At 40.4% G+C, this 22,256-nt stretch overlaps 1 protein-coding gene across 1 annotated transcript in view; it reads right to left on the bottom strand.

Moving 5' to 3' along the window:
- LOC117466354 (low-density lipoprotein receptor-related protein 1B-like) overlaps positions 1-22,256 on the bottom strand; it is a 351,481-nt gene that overhangs the window by 37,261 nt on the left and 291,964 nt on the right. The window contains 16 exon segments of the mRNA XM_034109562.1: positions 63-203; positions 4,418-4,540; positions 4,721-4,843; positions 5,843-5,975; positions 6,110-6,216; positions 6,979-7,111; positions 11,311-11,417; positions 12,431-12,547; positions 15,692-15,811; positions 17,101-17,220; positions 17,840-17,956; positions 18,189-18,282; positions 18,516-18,664; positions 18,784-18,972; positions 19,638-19,837; positions 20,080-20,261. Coding sequence (XP_033965453.1) covers positions 63-203; positions 4,418-4,540; positions 4,721-4,843; positions 5,843-5,975; positions 6,110-6,216; positions 6,979-7,111; positions 11,311-11,417; positions 12,431-12,547; positions 15,692-15,811; positions 17,101-17,220; positions 17,840-17,956; positions 18,189-18,282; positions 18,516-18,664; positions 18,784-18,972; positions 19,638-19,837; positions 20,080-20,261 — 2,155 coding nt within the window.

The raw sequence follows: 22,256 nt of genomic DNA, 5'->3' as shown, positions 1-22,256 counted from the left end.
ACGTCATGGCGACGTTTCGTTCTCTTCCTAATGCTTCTTTGAGGTGTTTGTGCTGTACTCACAGGCTTTGCAGTCTTGTTCGTCCGAGCCGCCATCGCCACAGTCACTGAACAGGTCGCACTGCAGCTGCATGGGGACGCAGCGTTGGTTACCGCAGGTGAACTCTGTCTTCCCACAAGGCCGAGGTCTTCCAGCTACCTCCTCTGCTTCAGTACACAGGGTCGATTGACAAGAAAAAAAATATTCAAATAGAAATATGTTTCTTTCAGTTTCAAGTGATATTTAATGAGAAGATGAAATGGTGACGGAGCTTTATAACTCTCATTAAACTTTAGTTTGCTTTTCCGAAAATAAATGTGTGTCCTTAATTACCTTGGTTACTCTATTTTCTTTGTAAACCTTTTAAACCGTGATAATTAGCAATTCATTTGTAGTTGTTTTCACAGAGACAGCTGTATGATTTTTGTTGCTTAATTATTTACGAGTAACTTTAAAAATGTTGTTTTAAGTCAACAATTTATTCAAACTTTCATCTTTCCTCGTTTGACAATCACCCCAAACACAACAGAGATGAGAAGGGGAATTAACTAAATGGAGTGTTGGAGGTGGATGTATGGAGCTGGGATTAGGGTGAGAATGAAGGGATGGATGGAGGCCAGAAGCGCACAACAGTGAGAGGTAATGGAGTGAGCTAGGAGATGGATGGACGTATCAACGGAATCAGAGAGGAAGATGGATTGGGGACAGAAAGAATAAAAGAGTGAAAGATGAGAGAAGTGATTTGTCCAATCCTTTCAGGGCTGCTGGGTTTCATCGTTCACACCGGGCTTGTGTGGGGTATGATGCCAGCAGTTATGCCTTTAGGCATATCGTAGAAAGTAAAAAAAAACGTTTTGCGACAGAAAATCTCACTGAAAAAAACGATTTTCAGTACACTAAATGATTTAAAATGCAGCCTTTAAATCTCTCAATTACGCACAGTGGCAGGTACACCCCTGCCTTCCATTTGTAAGCCCTTGAGGTGATGATTTGAACACATGCAGCTAGCTATTGGAGTAAGAGAAGAGATTAATGCAAAGTAGACCTTTTTTTGAATCACAAACTGTATGATTGTATGATTGCCTGTGATACATTTATACAGTATATCCAGTAAAAGGCTCAAATCAGGCCAATAGTCTTCTCCTACAGTATATTCGATTATATATTCGGTCTAACCATTCAGTAGTCTTGCTGTATGAAAGAATAGGAAATCTCCGCCCAATGATCATCTGGGAATTTCCAAATGCCGCCAGTAAACCCCTTACTGTAAATGCCTTGGATTATGAATCACAACCGCTTATCTGCGTGCCTGGATGTCTGGGGGTGCCATGTTGAGATAAGACGCTATTGTTGGGCGATGTCATCTAGGGTTAGGCTTTATACAACATTGAAAATGGATTTTTCAAACAATATGTGTTTTTTGTTTTGCTTCAAACAGCAACAGCTATGAGTGTTAGTACAATAGCAGAGCAGCTGTAGCAACCACAGTTCTCTGAGTGTGTTTTTGGTACAACTGTGGTTACAAGGACCTCCTGCAGTACACCACCCTAATGTCAAGGGCTTCCCGAAATACTTTTGATTAGTCGTGCCTTGCAGATTTAAAAGAAATGTATCGACCTGGTCAGTGTTTGTACCAAGTGGGTACAACATGAGCATGAAAGGCCGATTTGTTAATGCTAGAGTTTTAGTTGAATGCAACACTTATTTAATGCTAGTTTGAAATATGGCTCTCAACCCAGGGGTCATTGATTAATATATTGAGTGGCCATGAGATGATAAACAAGTTAAAAAAAACGATGAAAAAGATGATGTGAGTTAAGCGGCAACATACATTTGAGTCTTTCATACTACTGTTCAATTATTATAGGCAATTGAGGAGGGTTTTTTAGTAAGTAACACTTTTTATTTTTTGGGGTCCTGCACTAAAAATGCGTTGAGCAATTGCTTTAAGTTGCAGTTTACCATCAAGTTTAGCTTTTCAGTTCCTCTTTCTCTCAGAAACCAACAGTGGTTATGGGTTGCCGTATTCTTCCCAGCCCCAAAAAATGTTTTAACATTGCCCTAAACCAGTGACCATCAACTACAAATAAACTACCCAGTATGAACGTTTGTATAGCCCTTATTAAAAACATTCGTTCCTCACGTTGTAAAAATGTGCTAATAACGTTTTTCTGAGAGTTATTTCCCTTGGCATTATGAACGCGCATCTAACCCACGGGACCGCGCCGCCCGGCACGTTCATGTTACGTGTTCAGTACTACATGAGTTTCTCTTTACCCATGGATGCACAATAACAACGGACCATATTGCCTTACTGCCAGCCCACGGAGCTGTAATAATGAATATATATATATATTTAAGCAATAGCTCACGGCCTGAAGTGAGCTATTGCTTTTATAAAACGGTTACCAAGTGTGGCAATATGAAAGAAAAATACACACTCTAATTTAAATAGTTTTTATTAGTAAATAATTACGTTCAAAATCAAATAGTCCCTCCGTTGCCTTCTGCACGAAACATAGTGCGAGGTGGTTGCTATGCAACAACACTAACAGCTAGCGAACATATTAGACAGAGAGCGTTGATCCATTATTTGGCTATTTATTTACATTCATTTGTATGTTGCCGTTTATTGTGCAGCCACTGAAAACCTGTCCAGCATCAGTAGCATCTTGTATAGGCTGAGGTTGTTCTCGGCTGTTGCTTGGCGTGGTGAGAATATTGCTCCACTTTCTCCGGTCCCCGAGATTGGGCTTCCCGTAGCTCTGGAGAGAGCTTTCGCACCTGTGGCCACTAACGGTCAATTTCTCTGCTTTGTTTCAAGACCCGCATCAGAAAGCTTTTGAATGGTGGTACTTTTCCAGTTGGTCTACCTGCTCTTCACGTAGCTCTGCATGTCGTCGTTTAGGTGCTTTTTTTTCTGGAGATAGGCACTCCTCTATCCACTCGTCGACGTTAATCTTAAATGTTTCCATCTTATGCTTTGTAAATTTGTTTCGTAACGGAAGAAATTTAAATATATTTATAAAACTGACAAGTCAAATCAAGCAATCTGATTGGTCGATAGCGTTTTTGCGGACCTCTTTGATTACAGATTTGAAAACAACGTTGCTTGCTTTAAAAGTAGCTCAATTCATTATGTCAAACCTTGGAAAGTATCTAGATATCCCTGCCCTAATGCCAAAGGAACTGCACACTGAATATGTTTTGCCGTTTGATGTCTATGTCTGGACCGCTGTGTAAAAAGGAGGGTTTCTGCCCCGTTACTTCTCCGCTGCTTTCTTGTTCCAGTCTGAAAAGCAAACCCAACGGTATACTGTTTTTCGCAGACGCGGAGGGATACTGACTTGTTGTGAAAAGTAACTTACAATTCTACCCGTGGTATACGCTCAGTATATCACGGCTAAGAACCAATCAGATTGCTTGATTTGACTTGTCCGTTTTATAAATATATATATATATATGTGGAAATAGGCTATTGTTATTTTAACTCCACCACAGTAATCCATCATCAGCTTTACTTTTTAGATAAAGTTTTAACTCACAATTTATCATAATAGGCTTCAACATATACATTTTTATATATTACCAAGTGGTTTCATGTACAACCCACACACGTATCATGCTAAATGAAGCTCTGTTGTTTGGATATCACTAGATCCTGATGTCAGCGTACTCTAAAAGTACATAACGATTGATGTGTAATTTAGCATAATTTACTAGCTAGCCGCTAGCTGCTAACTGCCGCCTCGTTAATATAAATCCAGTACCATGCTGTCATATATGCGCGGTGCTGTTACGTACATACGTAAATTCACGTGCTTAATGTGAACGAGCCTTTTGGGCGGCGTGGTTAAAGTTGCGCATGCTCCATGAGTGCACATACGGGTACTTCTCAGGCATGCCGGGTAATCTGTGACGTTACGCTCTCTCAAAAGTTGGGCCATTTTATTATCATGCTCCAATGAGCAACTCTCATAGGAATGAATGAGGCCCCGCCTCACACGCTGTATCCAGTTCTTATAATACATCCATGGCTCTGCAGCACAGCAGTAGCCCCGCTGCGACAGAGTCCAGCAGAGAGGCAGGAGCTGCGGGACAGTAGCCTAGAAGTGATCCTTCGTTTGCGTGAAGAGACTGCTAAGCTTTATGCGTTCCGCAGTACCTGAGCGTGATCCACTAGCACCCCCCCCCCCCCCCCCTCAGGGCTATATAACTGTATCTGGCCAGCGAAAGTGTCGGATAAATTGGATAAATGTTGGCCCTTGGACAAATGCAGTTGGTGATCCCTGCCCTAGACCCACAGATTGGCAAGGCATCAAGGGACCAACATGTGCAGATTTAATGGTAGGGTTTAATAAGTGCATTCTGTGCTCACCACACTCTTCTTCATCCGAGTTGTCACCACAGTCGTCCACTTTGTTGCACACTTGGTCTGTGCGCAGACACACATGATCGTTTCTGCAACGGAATGGCCTTGTAGGAGGGCAGGGAAGTTTTGCTGGAGATAAAAAGAAAAGTTAATATGTTTTTGAAAAAAAAAGAAAAGCTGCATGCAATCTTGAAGGGAAAGACAATGAAATATTCACTATTGCAAAAATAGAGAAGTACAGTAGTGGTTTATAAAATATGTATTGACTGTCTTCAAAGGAAAGCCTTGTGAGTGACACTCTGAACCCACCACACATGTCAGCGTCTTCATCGGAGTTATCTCCACAATCGTCTTTGCCGTCACACACCCACGTGTGAAGCTTGCATAAGGTGTTGTTGCAAATTAACTCATCCGCCCGGCAGAAGAAAGCACCTGCAATTACACAGATAAGTCCTCGAGACGTTTTGACACTCGAAATGAGCTGGAAAAAGTGCATTCAAGGTGCTAAAAGATATGATTCAAAAACCTTTATGACAAGATTACAATGACAAATCATTTAACATAATGATCCAGACAGCCCTGTATCATTTTGGCTCACAAAAGCAACATCTGAATCTATTCATCTCATCTTAAATCTTTCATCTTCGCTGCATTCAAAAACCCCACATCAGCCACTCATCTTCTCATCCTACCTGTCGCATATTATTCTCTGTTGTTCAGTCTTCTTTGTATTAAATGCTTTGAAATGGTCAGTGTTGAGGACGATATTCTGAAAGCATAGCTACCAATGACTTCACACTGGAAGAAGTTTAACTTTAAATACCCTAGGGAGAACATTGCAAATAGATAAAGCTAGAACAATTAGTTTTACCTAAAATTGACAATGTGACATTAAGTAATACAATAAAATATAAAACAAAAAATTAAGTTTACTTGAATCTTTCTTTAATTGTATAGTTGCACTACCAGCAAGCTATACAGCAAAATGTGGTTAAACTGGTTTAATCAAAACTCATGAAACCACCACGGACCAAAGTGATGAAGGAATGAGTCCTAAAAGCTGTAAATGACTTAGCCTTTTAGCACTTCTGGTTCCTTGTCTCAAAGTCAGCTTTTTTGTGTTTGGCTAGATGCTGGAGAAACTGTCTGTGTGTATCACAAGCTTACAAGATTATCACATGTTGCTATACGACATAAACAATGTCAGTAAAAACATCACTTGTGAATGCCTAAAGCTTATTTGTGATTTGAAAACGGTGGTTGCTAACTAGTGAGTGGCTAACTAAACATCACGCCAAACATTAGCTGCTTTTAGCTTAGCGCTACTGACGCCTTCGAATTTGGTTGAGGGAGCCCTTACGATGCTAACTTCCGGGGCGGCTACAAAACCACGTCATCACTTCATCACTCTAAAAACACACTAGCACTTACCCTGGCTGCAGTTTTCCTCATCACTGTGATCCATGCAGTCCAACACATCATCGCAGCGCCAGCGCCGAGGGATGCAGTGCGCACGATTCAGGCAGAGAAACTCATCTTCCCTGCACTCCTTCACACAGCCAATCTGTCAGCAAAGGAACAACGTAAATCATGAAAACCGCCCATTCCAGTGATGTTGTCGGGCGCAATCACAGGAAATCAAAACAAATGATTTTCTGGTTGCTTGTTTTTTTGTTTATCATGTGAAGCTGCACTAACCTCATCTGAGCCATCCAAGCAGTTGTCATGTCCATCACACCGCAGGCTGGCTGACACACACCCTCCGCTGGCACACACATACTCGTTCAAGGAACATGAAGGGGCCACTAGAGAAGGGCAAGGTATATCAGTCAACAAGCCGCTTTTGTCAACTAAAATCACTCAGGTGAGACCTTTTCAGTTTTTGGCTTGACAGTGTGAAGAAGTGAACGATTTCACATAAAGCTGACTGAAAAAGTGGTTTCTTGGAGAGTATTTGTCGATCACTCATACAGATTGATGTTGTCTTCAGTGCTTTGCAAGTAATAAACAGTATAACTTGCCAGAGCAAATTTAGCAAAAACTGCGGCCATTTCTGCCCATTAAAATATGTGATTTATTTTCAAGGACTGCAATTAGCATGGGAATTCATAGAGACTATTGAAATGTTTCTGTAAGTCACCATCACTAACTTTCTAGTGTACAGCAAGGGCATGTGCACTATTCATTAATACAGCCAATGATTCCATTTATTAAACCAATGTTCCTAACATTATGGATGTATGCCAATGAAATAAGGACTGCTTTCTTTTGAATTCAAAATCAAAGATTGATAAGGGAATCATTTTATATTCGTCATGGGTAAAGGTTTAGGAAAGCAATGACCTTCGACACGCAACAATAAACCTTTCACTAAATCACATTCAGTACATCTCCTAGCTATTGAGAGGATAACCTTTTCCTTCACCATATATAGAATAATAAAGAAATAAGAAAAAAACATTTCTGGGCAGACAAAGTTTAGAAATGTTCTATGCACAGACAAGTAATTCAGTAGCACTTCCTACAGTACATGAACCTTTTGAAACTACAGGACATAGGTTTTGCACCTGTTTCCTGGCAGTTTTTCTCATCTTCCCCCATCTTGCAGTCTTCTTGGCCATCACACAGCCACTTGAGCGAGATGCAGAGGTTGTTGTGACACCGGAACTGGTCCTCTGCACAGCCTGTCTCACAGCCCTTCTGTAAACAAATACAGTAAACACATAATATGAATATACGGTAGGGAATCTGTGCCATATTGATATGACACAGTGAACGTTAACTGTTAGAAGGAAACACTTTAAACTAATAGTTTTCCCTTTTCTGCAGTGTGTAATATAGGTTTTTGTGCATGTAAATGGTCTGCAAAGGCTACAATCCCAAAATGCACACCAGAGGGAACCCACACTCCCCACCTGCTGGGAACACCTCAATTGGGTACCTGTGTTTACATCTGTAGCATAATGACATCACTATGTAACAATTGCATCTCTCTTGGCTTGCGCATTCTATGGGATTTGCTAAGAGGCGGGACATCTAAGCGGTTGACCATCTCAAACGAGCCGGCCAGCTAACCAATCAGAGCAGACTGGGCTCTGGTTTCAGACAGAGGGTGAAAAAAGGAGAATATTGTATTTATCGTGCACTTTTCCTATCCACTCATAACACATCAAGGAGTTGAAGTTCATCACCTATTGGACTTAGTGTGAATACAACCAAATGCTGTGAAATGATTCTTCCTAACACACCACTTTTAAGAAATTGCTTTTATAATCTAATGGTTAGATTTTAAAAAGAGTTTACTTTCAACTTTGAATAAGGGATGTGCCTTTACGGAGAAATCAGGAAATCACTGGATCTGATATCAGAGGGAAAGAAACGGTCAACAACCTTCAATGAGCTAGGCTACATTAGGAGTTGAGGTATCCAGTTGTTTACACTGGAGTTCATTGATTATTCTAAATTCTCATATTTTAAACTTGTGTACAAATGTTTTATTTTGAATATTTGAGTGGTGCTGACCGAACAAAACTGCTGAAAAAGCGTTGAATAATAAAAAGCAGCAGTATTGCATAATTGAGTTATGTTGTGGGCTAAATCATTCTGCCTTTAGGAGTGTAGAATATTAGTTTCGTAGTTTGTTATTTTAGGCTATGTTAAGTGCATCACAACTAATGTTTTATTAACATCTTAGCTGTGGTTAGGGGGTTACAACGACGGTTACAACGATGGTACAAAGCCATTCCTATTTTGAAGAAAACAAGAAATACAAATATATATATTAGAATTATTCAATTTTTTTACTGTATTTTGATTCTGATTGAAAGGTAACTTTATAAAAGACAAGTACTGAAGGGTTATTTAAGGTTTTCTCTGCTATCCATGGAATTGTTTTATAGAAATACAATAAAGCAATAAATTAACAAGAATAATGAATGGTAATATTGCTTTGAATTATGCATTGAGCTGCATCGTTACAACTGATTGAGCATTCTTTGTATGCATGCTGCATAAATCTCTTTACACCGTGCAAAGCTAGATAAAGGCACATTTTAGCTAATTTCTTCACATATTAGAGCGTAACATTACAATGGCAATTTGAAACCTCATAAATTAAGATATTCAAGCATATTTATGAACAAAACAAGCGGTATCTGTTTCCATGAAAGGCATGGGGGATTAGGATTCTCAGATGCAAATAAACTCTAGGTATTTCCCAAGCTAATGTACTTGAAAGTACAATAACGGGATTTTTTTTCTTTACGGCTAAATACCCGTCTAATTTTATCTCCTTTTCCATTTATCATATTCAGTATGTGCTGGACTGCAAGCTGTGATTCTAACACACCATTATAGAACCTTGATTGCAGAGCAAATCGCAATATCCATAGATAAAAGTGTTAGGAAATGTTTTTATGTTTCATCTAAGAGTATATCTATTATATCTATTGTGAAGTATTAATGTTTGATAAAAGGTCCAGTGAATAGGTTTTAGTGGCGTCTAGCTGTAAGATTGCAGAATAATAAATATCCCTCCGCTACCCCTCCTTTTGAAAGCGCGTTGGAAAGTTACAGTGGCCCAAAGTGGCAAAGAAATTCGAGACCCTCTTTAGAACCAGTGTTTGGTTTGTCAGTTCTGGGCTAATGCAGAAACATGACAGACCCTATGTCAGGACATGCGCCTTATGTCCATCCATCCATCCATCTTCTCCCGCTTATCCGTGGTCGGGTCGCGGGGGTAGCAGTTCCAGCAGAGCGCCCCAAACTTTCTTTTCCCTGGCGACATCAACCAGCTCTGACTGGGGGATCCCAAGGCGCTCCCAGGCCAGCGAAGAGATATAATCCCTCCACCTGGTCCTAGGTCTACCCCTTGGTCTCTTCCCAGCTGGACGTGCCTGGAACACCTCCCTAGGGAGGCGCCCAGGTGGCATCCTAACTAGGTGCCCGAACCACCTCAACTGGCTTCTTTCGACGCGAAGGAGGAGCGGCTCAACTCCGAGTCCCTCCCTGATGACCGAACTTCTCACCTTATCTCTAAGGGAGACACCAGCCACCCGGCGGAGGAAACCCATCTCGGCCGCTTGTATCCGCGATCTCGTTCTTTCGGTCATGACCCATCCTTCATGACCATAGGTGAGGGTAGGAACGAAAATGGCCCGGTAGACAGAGAGCTTTGCCTTCTGACTCAGCTCCCTTTTCGTCACAACGGTGCGGTAAAGCGACTGCAATACCGCTCCCGCTGCTCCGATTCTCCGGCCCATCTCACGCTCCATTGATCCCTCACTCGAGAACAAGACCCCGAGATACTTGAACTCCTTCACTTGGGGTAAGGACTCATTCCCTACTTGGAGTGGACAGTCCATCGGTTTCCTGCTGAGAACCATGGCCTCAGATTTGGAGGTGCTGATCCTCATCCCAGCCGCTTCACACTCCCGCCTATGCGCCTTATGTATATATTTAAAAGGGCTTTATATTTCCACGCTCCCTGATAGTCGCTTAAAAGGTTGTTCAGGTCTGCCATCTTGAATACCGTCTAACAGCTTTGATTTCAGTGAGGATTGAAGAGGGATCTCTGAGGATTAACTGATATCCTTTCTCTCCTAACATGATTTCCAGCATTTCTTAAAGCGTCCTAGATTGGAGGGACTGAGGGAAATGTGGTTGAAATGTAAGATACTTCGGATGCAATCAACAACTCTTAGTTCTAGGAGTTATGCACTAATGAAAACATGGTTATGAATATTGTATTCCGTTTCTGGCTGTAAATCCCCCTAATTCCTTCACACTGGTCCTCTAAAAGTGTTCTTCGTTTGGAGCCAGTTATGAAGTGTGCAGTATTTTATTTCTAATTTAGTGTCCCGCTCATATCTGTGCCTCATTAGCACCCCTTGTGGGTTTACCTTCCTCTTTGATTCATAAGTAAGTGGCACACATATAGACCCTCCAGAAAAACACGATTCTGCGATCGCAGAAATTACCGCATAATCAGCAAAATGGCGCATATTTTTAAAAAGCCGCATATTTATCAAAAGGCCGCATAATCCCCGCATTTTTCCACACAAAATTGAGGGGAAAAAAAGTGAACTCGTCTTGATGATGCGCGACGTCATCAGCTCGCGCATCACAGAAGGTAAACAACACCGTAGAGTGAACGTGTGGAGCTCTCACGAGAGTTTCTCTTCACCAAGATGAACAAATCTAATCCATCTCATTTACCGACGAACATCTCTGCTAAAGACCGGGCAAAGCAGTACCCCGATGTCTGGGGGGAAACTATTCTGCACCCCGTGCAACTGTGTTGGAGCATAAGAGAACATCGACGGTGACGACCCACTTTGATTCATTCAAACATTCGAAAAAGCTTTCTGCTGCTGCGGACAAGAAAGCCAAACAGCTCACGTTCACCGAGGCATCGACCTCCAAAACCCTTTCGAGGGCTACAAGAAACGAAGTGAGTAATTGAAGTACAAGATTGAAGCTGGTTAGATAACGAACGAGTAAATGAAAACAGAATGAGGCGGAGAAGTGTGTGTGTGTGTGTGTGTGTGTGTGTGTGTGTGTGTGTGTGTGTGTGTGTGTGTGGGTGTGTGTGTGTGAGAGAGAGAGAGAGTGTGATTAAAATAGCCCAATTGCTTTTACAATAAATAAACATTGAATGTGTTTAATTGAATAGTAAAGGGGTTTAACGTTAGTGGCAGGTTGTGTGTGAGAGAGAATAAATAAATAAGACAGCCCAATATTTATTTTTTCCGCATATTTCGCAACTTCCCGCAATTTCACCGCATAAAATCACATAAAACCCCGCATGTTTGATCGCATAATCAAGGATTTTAGCCCGCATAATCAAGGATTTTAGCCCGCGTTTTTCTGGAGGGTCTACACATAGCTCAAACACTGGCCTCATCTGAATTATCCAGGCAGTCATAGTCCCCGTCGCAGCGGAATCTGGACGAGATGCAGTCTCCGTTAGCGCAGGCAAAGTCCTTGTGGTTGCAGGTGACCGGCTCTAAGTTGAGAAAAAAACACAACAGATATAAAATCTTGCCAAATTGATTATTTTTTCCAGAAAAATACATACATCCCCCGATGCAGTGATCAGCCAAATGTTCTGTGTTGGCAAAACCATCATTTAAGCTAATTAGAGTCATTTTGTATTAGGGGTGGAGGAGCGAAGCTGATCAAGATGTAAATACATTCAAGGCTGCTCTCACAATGGAGGGGGGGGCAACACACTTTCCAAAGCCAAATAGCTTCAGCCATTTAGTGCTAGTGTGTCCCTGAGGAGAATATTAGGGCACAGCTAAACAGCTGCATCACATCCAATGTCTGGCCCTTCCCTTGTTATCAAGGACTGTTCGATAACCCAGGGTGTGTGTTAGGAGTTGTGCTGCAAAAGAGAGTCCCAGCAGGCATTGCAGCAAATAAATCTGATTTGCAGCCTCTCCACTGTCTGCGGGGTCCACCTGCTTAATTCTTCACCATCCACCACTTGACTGGCTTTTATTTGCATGTATGTGACATTAATAGGTATGGGAAATGAGCACCTCATAAATCACATACATTATGCACACTCAGCAGGAACACACAAAAGGCATGCAAACGTGACGTAAAGGCAAACACACACATACACACGTACAATGCGCAAAATAAATGGAATTTAACGAGGTGTCATTCCACGAGTAAATACAAGTTTTTCTTCTAAAAAGTGAGCATGAATATATATGAAAAGGGAATATGAGCGGGTTGAATTACAGAGAAGAGATGGTATCAAGAGCTCCGGAGTCTGAGTCTCCTATTATTATCAGGAGAAAAAGCACAAATAATACGAGTTGTGTCTGGCGCAGTAGATAGTGGGAAACATTACCCACAGATGCATAGGTGTGTGGGAGGCATAGAGTTTGTTGTGGTGGTGGAAGGGGCACTCAAGTGTCTTCTAAGAAACCCAATTCTTCAGTGTAGAACGTCAATAGTGTATAAAGAACAAACAGATGCCAGAAAGTGAAGGAGACGGGTACTCACTGCAGTTCTCCTCGTCTGAATTGTCTCCGCAGTCATTCTGGCTGTCACACCTCCAGTGGTCCGGGATGCAGTTGTTATTCTCACAGCGGAATTCATGAGGTCCGCAGGTCTTTTCATCTTTTTCATCAGGAGCAAACAAACACAAAGATGAAAATGGCTTCAAAGAGCATGAATATTAATGGCGCTACCGTATTTTCTACGTGTAATCATCGTTTCCTCAGGGTTTCCCTAAGCAAGTCTGACACAGAGTTCAAAACACAGTGCGCACTCCAGAGGCTAACTCACAGTAAGATGAAATACCTGACTGTGCTCCCAATCATCCTCAACACCGTCTGTGACAGGGAGCTGGCAACATTGAGCTTTCTTCAAGAGAAACACCCGAAAGATTCACAGAACACAACAAACAATGAGGTATTTGATGTTTCTATATACCGTGACCCAAAGTGTTTCTGTTTCAGTACCAGTAGATATCACAGTGGTTTAATGATATGTTTAAATTCCATCACTTAAACACAGTAACAGCAACTTAGTTCTGTATTGGTCTATATCAGCTCATCACTTCTTGGTCTTTAATGGCATTTATTTGTTAAAGTATTAGTTGAAATAAATATTCATTAACAAATGTTTCCTAAAAAGACCAGATACGTAGTTAGTTTAAAGTCTTGTTCTGTTGCAAGAGAGCAGATGGATCTTCACAGTTTCCAGTAAAGAAAATGTCTCTCTGAGTAAAGCTAAAGTAAAACGTATAATAAAAAATCTAAAACAATGAGCTTTATTCATCTTGTACACGAGGTGTGAAAAGAGTGTGGGCACATTAAAACATATAAGCTAACGGTAAATTGGGAACTTGGAGACTTGGAATAACACCAAGGTACAGCTTCCTACTTAAAATACTAACCCTGATGATCAGACTGAATGGTAAATGGGTCCTTCACTATGTGACCCCTAAAAGGACATTTACATATAGAAGTCATGCAATCGGGAGCAATATGGGGTTACATAGCTTGTTACATTGACATGTTGATTGCAAGGGCCAGAGATGAAACTGCCAACTTTCCAATTGCTCTACATCCTGAGCCACAGCAGCTGAACATCTTTAAAAAGTCACTTGTTACTCCTCTGAGTCAATAAATGGCATTTAAGTGTCGACTTTGGTGCCAGTAGCTCAGTTTGTCTTGGGAACCAAAGGGTCGCCGGTCAAGTCCCGATAGGACCTAAACATATCGAGTGGGATTGGTAGCTGGAGAGGTGCAGTTCCCCTCCTTGAGCAAGGCACCACATCCCAAACTGCTCCCGGACGCCATTACACTGGCAGCTCCGTGGCTCTGCCCACTCTCCATTAGTGCATGTCTATAGGTCCTGTTTGTGCATGTGTGTATTTCAGGTCAGAATTGTGTAATTGTAAAATGAAACTAGAGTGAATAAGTGCATTTCCCCTAAAGGAATAATAAAGGTAATCTTATGTATTAATGTGTATGCTGTTTAAAGTGACTGGTATTTATGGTGAATGTGGCTTGCGGTTGATATGGGAATAAGTATGAAGGGTCTGCAGTATATCATTCTTAAATCAGACCCAGTTTAAACATTAATGGCCTAGTGGTGGAATTATCCAAAATATCCACATTCACTTAAAAAAGAAACAGATGCTTTACATATTTACTCCAGCAATGCTTCCTCAGATTTGGATTCAAAGTCAAACTCAGCCTCCCTTTAAAAAGTTGTTTCAGCGTAGACATCATTAGGGATAATAGCCACGGTAACACTGTTATCGGTTAGGGAAGAGATGCGTCATAAGGGGAGGGTGGCAGATTCTGCCTAGATCTCCTTCCAACACGACAGCAGGAGGAGAGAGTCAGGAGGGAAAGCTGAGCGCAGCAGCCGAGGACACAAGGCGGCAATTCATTAGGAGGCAGCTCAGTCACCAACTGCATATAAAAGATGTGACACAGGAGTAATATTTCCCCGCTAAGCTAGAGCTCATTACGGTGCTAACAAGCAAAACTTCCTTAAACTGTCTGAGATCATTCAAAGTGAAAATAAAGTAGCTCTGAAGCAGCATTACCTCTGTGAGAACTTTTTTGGTGATGAATTACAGCAGTGGTTCCCAACCTGGGGGGCGCCAAAGATCGCAGGGGGTGCGCCAGGCCTCAGATGATTTGAGGCCAAATATCATATTTAAATTTATTTATTTTTTAATAATTTTTTTTTTTTTACATATAATTGTAACGCAATACATGATTGTCACTAAAAGACTTGTCTCTACATTACAATAATGTGTGTGTGGGGGGGGGGGGCGCAACTTCCAACAGGAGTCATTTGGGGGGGCTCTTGGGAAAAAAGGTTGGGAACCACTGAATTACAGAATGACACTGCATATAATACAGTTTGAGGGGCTAAAGTCAAACATCAGAAACAATTCAACAAAGCGGGATAAGCGTTTACTCAATGTTACATCAGGGTCCTCTCGAGTTGGGGTGACATTTAAGCAGCAGCAAAACAGTCACATGAAACCGACTTGAAATTACAAAGGAAATCTATTGAGAGGAGGTGTGAAGCATCAAACATCAAAGCATTCATAATTCTCAAATTGCAATCTTGTGCAAGCCGCATTAACTGACAACACTATCACAAATGGTTGTCACACAAATAGAAACACCTGGCCCAATTGTGAAGGCATCATTTGTAGATATTACGTGATAAAGTAAAAACACATTATAACAAAAATATATATATATATATTTTATGTACAGAATAATAAACTGTATTATTATGACTGACTTCATGAATAAAATATTGTTGGATATTTTTTTCTTTTGCTAAAACTTCAAACTAAACTGCAGAGTATAGCATAATTGTGGAGTGAACATAATTCTGTCTCTTCGAGAGGCATTTCAGGCCAAAACAGCCCTGATGAAAAGTCTTCCAAAGTGTTTCCTCCTGATGTAGAGAAAGTTCCCAAGGTGCCCTGCCCTTGCAAAAATGTGTTTTTTGTTTTATTTTGTGTGTATGTCTGTGAGGTCGCACAACAAACTGAGATCATAACGCTGAGCTCTTATCGACAAAAGCGAACAGCTGTCCTTCATGTGGTTCTCCCTCCACACATCATCCGATGAGGCGGTGAGAACACGGTGAAGGATGGACACGGACCAGAGTGAAGCCAAGTGTAAAATTAATTCCGATTCAATCAGATCCTTCCCCCCCTTTAGCTGAAAATTAAGTGAAGTGCTGTGATTTATGGTTAAGTGGGTTCCCACAACTCACCGCAATTAGCCTCGTCCGACCCGTCTGCGCAGTCGGGGTCCTCATCACAGACCCAGAGTTTGGAGATGCAGTGCATGGAGGCCTTGCACTGGAACTGGTCCGGGGAGCAGGTGCTTTCAGCTGTGAGCAGAGAGAGGATTTGGATTATTTTTGAAACATTTGAAATGTAAGAGCCAATGAGCAGCCATTAATCCCCCTTAAAACACTCACATACCTGCTCAGTGTGTTATTATAACAAGTAGTTGTTGTGTTGCCTATTATAAAACCTCACATTGTTACAGATAGCATTTTAATTTCAGTGGTGCAGTGCTCATTATAAAAGTGCATTTAAAACCACATCCAATCATTGTGGAAGACTAGGAAGGGGTGAAGTAATTAGCTTCACTTTAATTAAAGTCCTTTTTTTAAGTCTCTCTTTCCCCCTCCTTACATCTTGCATCCTCTCGCCCCACTCTGAGACCCTCTTGCAATCACATGCACGACAAATCACAGCAGCCTGAAAGACTTGAATGGGGTGTGATATTCTGATGAGTTACATCAGGGCAGAGGAGATCTGGTCTTATCCTCTCTGCGATTCAATAACTAATCCCTTTTCACAGGAACAGGCCAAAACAAGGGCTGCTTTTGGAATACCTAATGAACATGTCGTCATGCATTGTGTTGGGGCAGGACATAAATCTAACATTTCAAATGATATATCTTTATCCACTAGATTAAAAAAATATATATAAATAACTTTATAGTTTATTTATTATTATTTTTGTTTATATATTAGGTCTTAAAATGTATGTATGTGCATACATATGTATATGTATACATGTGTATGTATGTACTGTATGTATATGTACATTGGTATAGCTGAGTATACTATATGTGTGTACGAATGTATATTTAAAAATCACCCCTCTAGTCTGTATACATAATGAGAACATTTCTTAGTCCCTTATGCGTATCAATGTCATGTAATCAGCTTTAATTTTAAATTAAATATATATTACTGTTTACATTTGTTATTTCTACTATTATTTTATTTTTGTTTTGTATTTAAGTTTCTTGTGTTTTACCTAATCTTTATGAAAAACACAAGTTTGTATTCTGAGTGAGGTGCATCGTAACTAGATCGATAAATGGAGAGTATAAAATTAAACATAACAAATACATTGATTCTTATTTGAGAAATTATTTGTTTTCTTTTCAAAACTTCAAAATATTAATAACATTGAAAATACATATGACCAATAGATTTATACATATCCACACTCCACAGTTGTTTATATATATAAAAACAAATCTTAAAATAGTGGCTGTGTTATAGGCGTTTGCGGCATTGTCGGGACAGATTGAAGCTCTCCGGTCTGAAAGCCATTTTCTAAGTCCATGAGTTTGAAAGTAATAATGCAGAGCCTTACGGCAGTCCGTCTCGTCCTCTCCGTCTCCACAGTCGTCCTGACTGTTGCAGCGCAGGTTAAGAGGGATGCATTTCTGTTTCCTGGTGCACTTGAACTGGCCTGACAGACAGATGTATGTCTCTGAAAGAGAAAATGGGCAGGAGCAGCGGGAGGTTGAATCAATAAGAAATGATGGGATGTCGAGACAAAGCAAAGCATTTACTGGCTGCTAGTCATTCACCCTGCAACTTGGCCAGTTTATGAAAAGCTAATACATTTGCTTATAAAGGCTTTTTAAAGATCTATTGTTTTTACCTTTTTTTGTATTGAATACGGATTATGATTCAGCTATCTTTTACTTTTTTTTTTCCAATTAATGGAAAATGTCCTGTTCGTAATGTCATTAGAACTCAAGGTGATATTTTGAAATAGCTTGTTTATTGTGAAAAAGAGCCCCAAGCCCAATCATTTATATTGACTTCATAAATCATTCAAACAATTAATTGATTTCCAAACAATTATTAAAAGTGGTCTTGATTCATTTCCCGGTGATCAACTGATTAATTCGTAGACTGATTGAAAATACATGACACTACTGGGCATACAGATTAATTGATTCTGTAAGCCAGACAGGTTTCTGGCAAATGTAGAAACAGCACAGCAATAAGGAAGAAGTATTGAATGACATTTAAAAAAAAGTTAAAAAGAACCACTTAGATTTCCTTAATTAATTAAAGAGCTAAAGTTGCTAGATCCTCACCACAGTTAGCTTCATCTGAGTTGTCCCCACAGTCGTTCTCTCCATCACAGATGAATGGAGGAAGAGCACACAGGCCAGTACCGCACTGGAAACGCCCAGGCTGACATTTGAATTCCGCTGTTGGAAGAGATCATAACTATATATATATATACTCTAAAAGTTCAATCAGATATTATATATATCAGTACAAGGTATTGTGTAATGCCATTAAATGCTACAAATATAAACTAGCAAAGACAGAATCACAGTTCCAATTCAATATTAATATCCCTCAAAGATGACCTTGAAGTGTTCTGGTATACATTAGTATTATTTTAAAGCTTTGAACTTTGAACAACATGGCACTCACGGCAGTCAGTAGGTTCATCCGATCCATCCCCACAGTCGTCCACCGTGTCACACTTCCACCAGAAAGGGATACACTCATCTGTCCCACAGCGAAACTAGAAGTACAAATACAAAATAAAAACAGAATTTGAGGTCAACATGAATATTTGACTCGTTTTAGCTTCAACATTCTTCAAAGCCAAAGTCAAAATCAATATACAACCATCTCCTTCGAGTATATGTCTGAAGAGGAAAAACTATGAGAGTGAAGCAATTTGGCCAGGAGGGAAAAGAAACAAGAAAAACATGGACAAATAGAAGCAGGAAGTGGGAGGGGGAGTTGGCTGACCTGACTGGAAGTGCAGTTGGAGAGACATGTCTTGTTGTCAGCAGCCAAGTAAAAATTTGTGGGACAAGCACATTTGTGTTCCCCACCGGGAGACAGAAGACACAGGTGGCTGCATCCTCCGTTCGCAATCTGACACTGGTGCTTGGGTACTGTACAGAAGGACACAGAGATTAAAACTAAGTAACACAGATACTTTCCTTCTCGAAACTCGGCAACAACCGCAGCATGGGAGGGTAGAACCAACAGGAGTGCCAAATGGACTCCGTACCTTCAGGCTGGCGCAGGGAGTGGTAGACCTTGATGGATTTGATGGCTTGCCAGGAGTTGAGAAGCTCCATCCCTTGAGCGCCAGTCGTCTTGTGAGCACGTCGAAGTGATTTGGACTTACCGTCCGTCCAATAGATAAAGTCCTCGAACAAAGTCAGAGCCATTACCCCTTGGATGTGATCGTAGGACACTGGAGAGGGACAAATGGCCAAAGCAAGATTCAATTAAATTATTTTTCGTAGTCAGTTTAGCACTTACATCAACTGCCAATTAGTCCCCTCCACACACATGTATTTATCCAGATTTTAAAGCATTTAGAATAGCTCAGTGATATTTTTAAGTGTCCAACATTTAGTGACTTAAACAGTGTTAATACTTTAAGTCCAACCTTGCACGTTACGGTTTAACGTCAACAGCAATGTGTTAAATAGGTTTATGTGCATGTAAATGGTGTGCAAAGGCTAAATAAGTTCACTACAGAGGGAGTTTCTCGCCCACACACTACCTGAAATGACATCACTATATAACACTTGCACTTCTATTGGCTAGCACTACGAGCGGTTGACCAATCACAACAGAGCCGGCCAGCTAACCAATCAACTCTGGTTACAGACAGAGGGTTAAAAGAGCTGCTGCAGCCAATATGAGAAACATAAAGACCTTTTTAAACATTAAAGCATGTAAACATGTCACAGTAGAGGCACAACATACAAATATGAACCTGAAAATGAGCATAATATGTTTTCTCAAAGTAAGAGTTGGAGCAAATAGAGATAGCATCTTTGCTAAGGTAAGCTAACCAGCTGCCGGCTCCAGACTAGCGTTCAACAGACAGACGTACCACCTTCGTCTCACCTTTGCGTCTTTGGGTTCCATCCATGTTGGCAAGAAGGATGTGGTTGTCGTCTGCCCAGTATAGCCTCTTGTTGGTGTAATCGATAGTGAGGGCAGTGGGGCTATAGATCTCCGTGTCAACGATAACCGTCTGCCCTCGACCATCCATGCCAATACGGCCGATGTGGGGGGGTTCACAGCAGTTTACCCAGAACACGTACCTAGTCAGAAGTACAGCGTAGATCAAAGAGCTACATTCTCCAGCAGGCGGAATGTGATAGGAATTGAAATGAGTTTTGACACATATTGATACACATCAAACAAAATGGATCTAACAGTTTCCAGGTTAACCATCTGAAAGGAGCAAGTATATCCTTGTTCTCCCTCAGGCTACAAAATCAATCCATATTAAGGAAACACTAAGGATGTATGGTGAGCTTTACAGTTGTGGTGATACGCTTACCCAGTCTGAGGGTCCAGAGCTAGATCTGTGGGGCTATTGAGGCCAGAACTGATCAGGACAGTTGGGTAGAGACCATTGGCTTTGGAAACTTCCATTGTTTTCCTTTCTGCATCGCACCAGTACAGATTTTTCCCAATCCAATCCACTGCTAAGGCACTGGGTACTGCTGTTTTATGGACTACCTAGTAACACAAGGAAAGGAAGATCACTTTAAGTATGGAGGTTTGTCTATTGCTATACATTTATCCATGAATGATTGTAAAGAACTTTGAAGTACAGTAACTTTGAAGAATAAGATGGCATTAAAGGACAAGTGGTTATTTCATTTATTCATTTCTGACACACAAGATGATGTACAATTGAACGGTAACGGCTACACATGCATATCCTCTGTGACGCACAGCTGCTGAAGGGTACTGCAGACCAGAGGCTGAGCTTTGTTGTTAAGTAAGTGAGTCATATACAGAAGACACTGTCAATTGTGATTTGCTTCAGTATACATTTCTTATATCTAAAAAAGGAATATGTTAAGTATCTTTGATCGTAACATGAATATGTTCTTTGTGTTTCCTTTACTTCCATATTTGAGCCACCTAAATAAGGCATGAGTTGAGTTCGAGTTTTGCTGAAAGTTAAGTATCATGCCATGTTTTTTTAGGTCAGGAATTTGGTGAAGCCTGTCATAATCCAATGTATTGTCTTGTGTAGTCTTGTGTGAAGAGAAGTAGTGCACTGCATGTTTTTGGAGCCAGAAACTGTCTTAAGACTTAAACAATAATAAAAAAGGTAATAGTATAGTGTCACCCAAAATTATGCACACCTTGTAAGAGGCTACATATAGAGGGCACACATCCGTTCTGCTGCATGACAGCAACGGTGGACGATCTAAGTAAGCATATCATTATTCTCACTCAGTAAAGAACATATACAGTCTAAGGTACAGACTTTTAGTGACTCTTAATCACGTACAAATAGTATTTTATATATAGATCTGAGTGAAAACATTTTCAAACATTTAAATGTGCACAAAACCATTTGTTGTGCATTTTAAAGAGCCCCATTATCCACACAATGTGTTTTGACCAAGTACAAACAGAAATGCAATTTCATGCAAATGTGAATACAAACCACTTCACCCAGCTCATTGCAAATATTATCAGTTGTAAATAAATAAATGGTAGTGTAGAACTGTATATTGCAGAAATGCAAGAAAATGTGGAAAGAAGTACTCTTTGCATGAGTATTTCTTAACAATGTAAATGCTAATTATATCATTAAAGCAGCTAGGAGGGAAAGCAGCAGAGAGACAATCATTAGAAAAAAAACATCATCTCACTGCGCTAATCTCACTGAGAGATTAAGTTCAAATATAAGTGAAAGTATTTAACTGATGTAAATCAAATCTAGGAACTGTCTGGGAACTTTATCAATATCCCCAGGACAGTCGAGCCTGTGAAGTATGAAAAAGCAGTTGTTCAGAATAAATAATCATTGTGCCAGCTGGCAGATAAAGCTAACATCATTAAAACCCCCTTTTTACAAAAAATGCCAGCAACCATGCAATCTGTCATTAAGGAACACGATGTGCTTTGAGGCCCTTTCTGTCATCATTTGCAAGAGGATATATAGTCTTGGCAAAATACCTGGCTGTCCCCGAGGCGTTAATTGGGACACGACTGAACTTAAAACAGTCACTAAAGGGACGCTTTGTGAAGTATTTTCAATCACAACTGCCTCTTTGGGAAAAAATGAGTTGATTCTCGCATAAAGTTCTTCTTCTTTATCCGTAATATTGCACTATTGATCAAAGAGAATGTTTTATGTGGCACTGAAGGTTAACGTGAGACCAACGTCAGCATTTGGATGTGACTCACCGATCACACTCCAGATTAATTTGGTCATTTGTTTTTTCCATTTCAAAGTAACATTTAAAACAGAGAAGTTCAATCAATAATTTTTTGTTATATTATTTCATCAATGTAAAGTGTTTTTAACACAAAGAAAAAGCATTTTTGTGAAATGTTTTACTTGCTTTTAAAAACATGAAAGCATATTTGTCCATATAATTAAAAACAATCATTAATGACCCAGTGATTGTGTTCCTTCCGCTATCAAATGCAAAATACCTTCTGTGACATCACTGAAGTTTAACTTCTAAAATCCTTCACCCCAAAAGG

This window comes from Pseudochaenichthys georgianus, chromosome 21, assembly GCF_902827115.2.
Source record: "Pseudochaenichthys georgianus chromosome 21, fPseGeo1.2, whole genome shotgun sequence".
NCBI lineage: Eukaryota > Metazoa > Chordata > Actinopteri > Perciformes > Channichthyidae > Pseudochaenichthys > Pseudochaenichthys georgianus.
The sequence above is the reverse complement of the archived record's forward strand: the minus strand, read 5'-3'. Positions and strand labels throughout refer to the sequence as shown.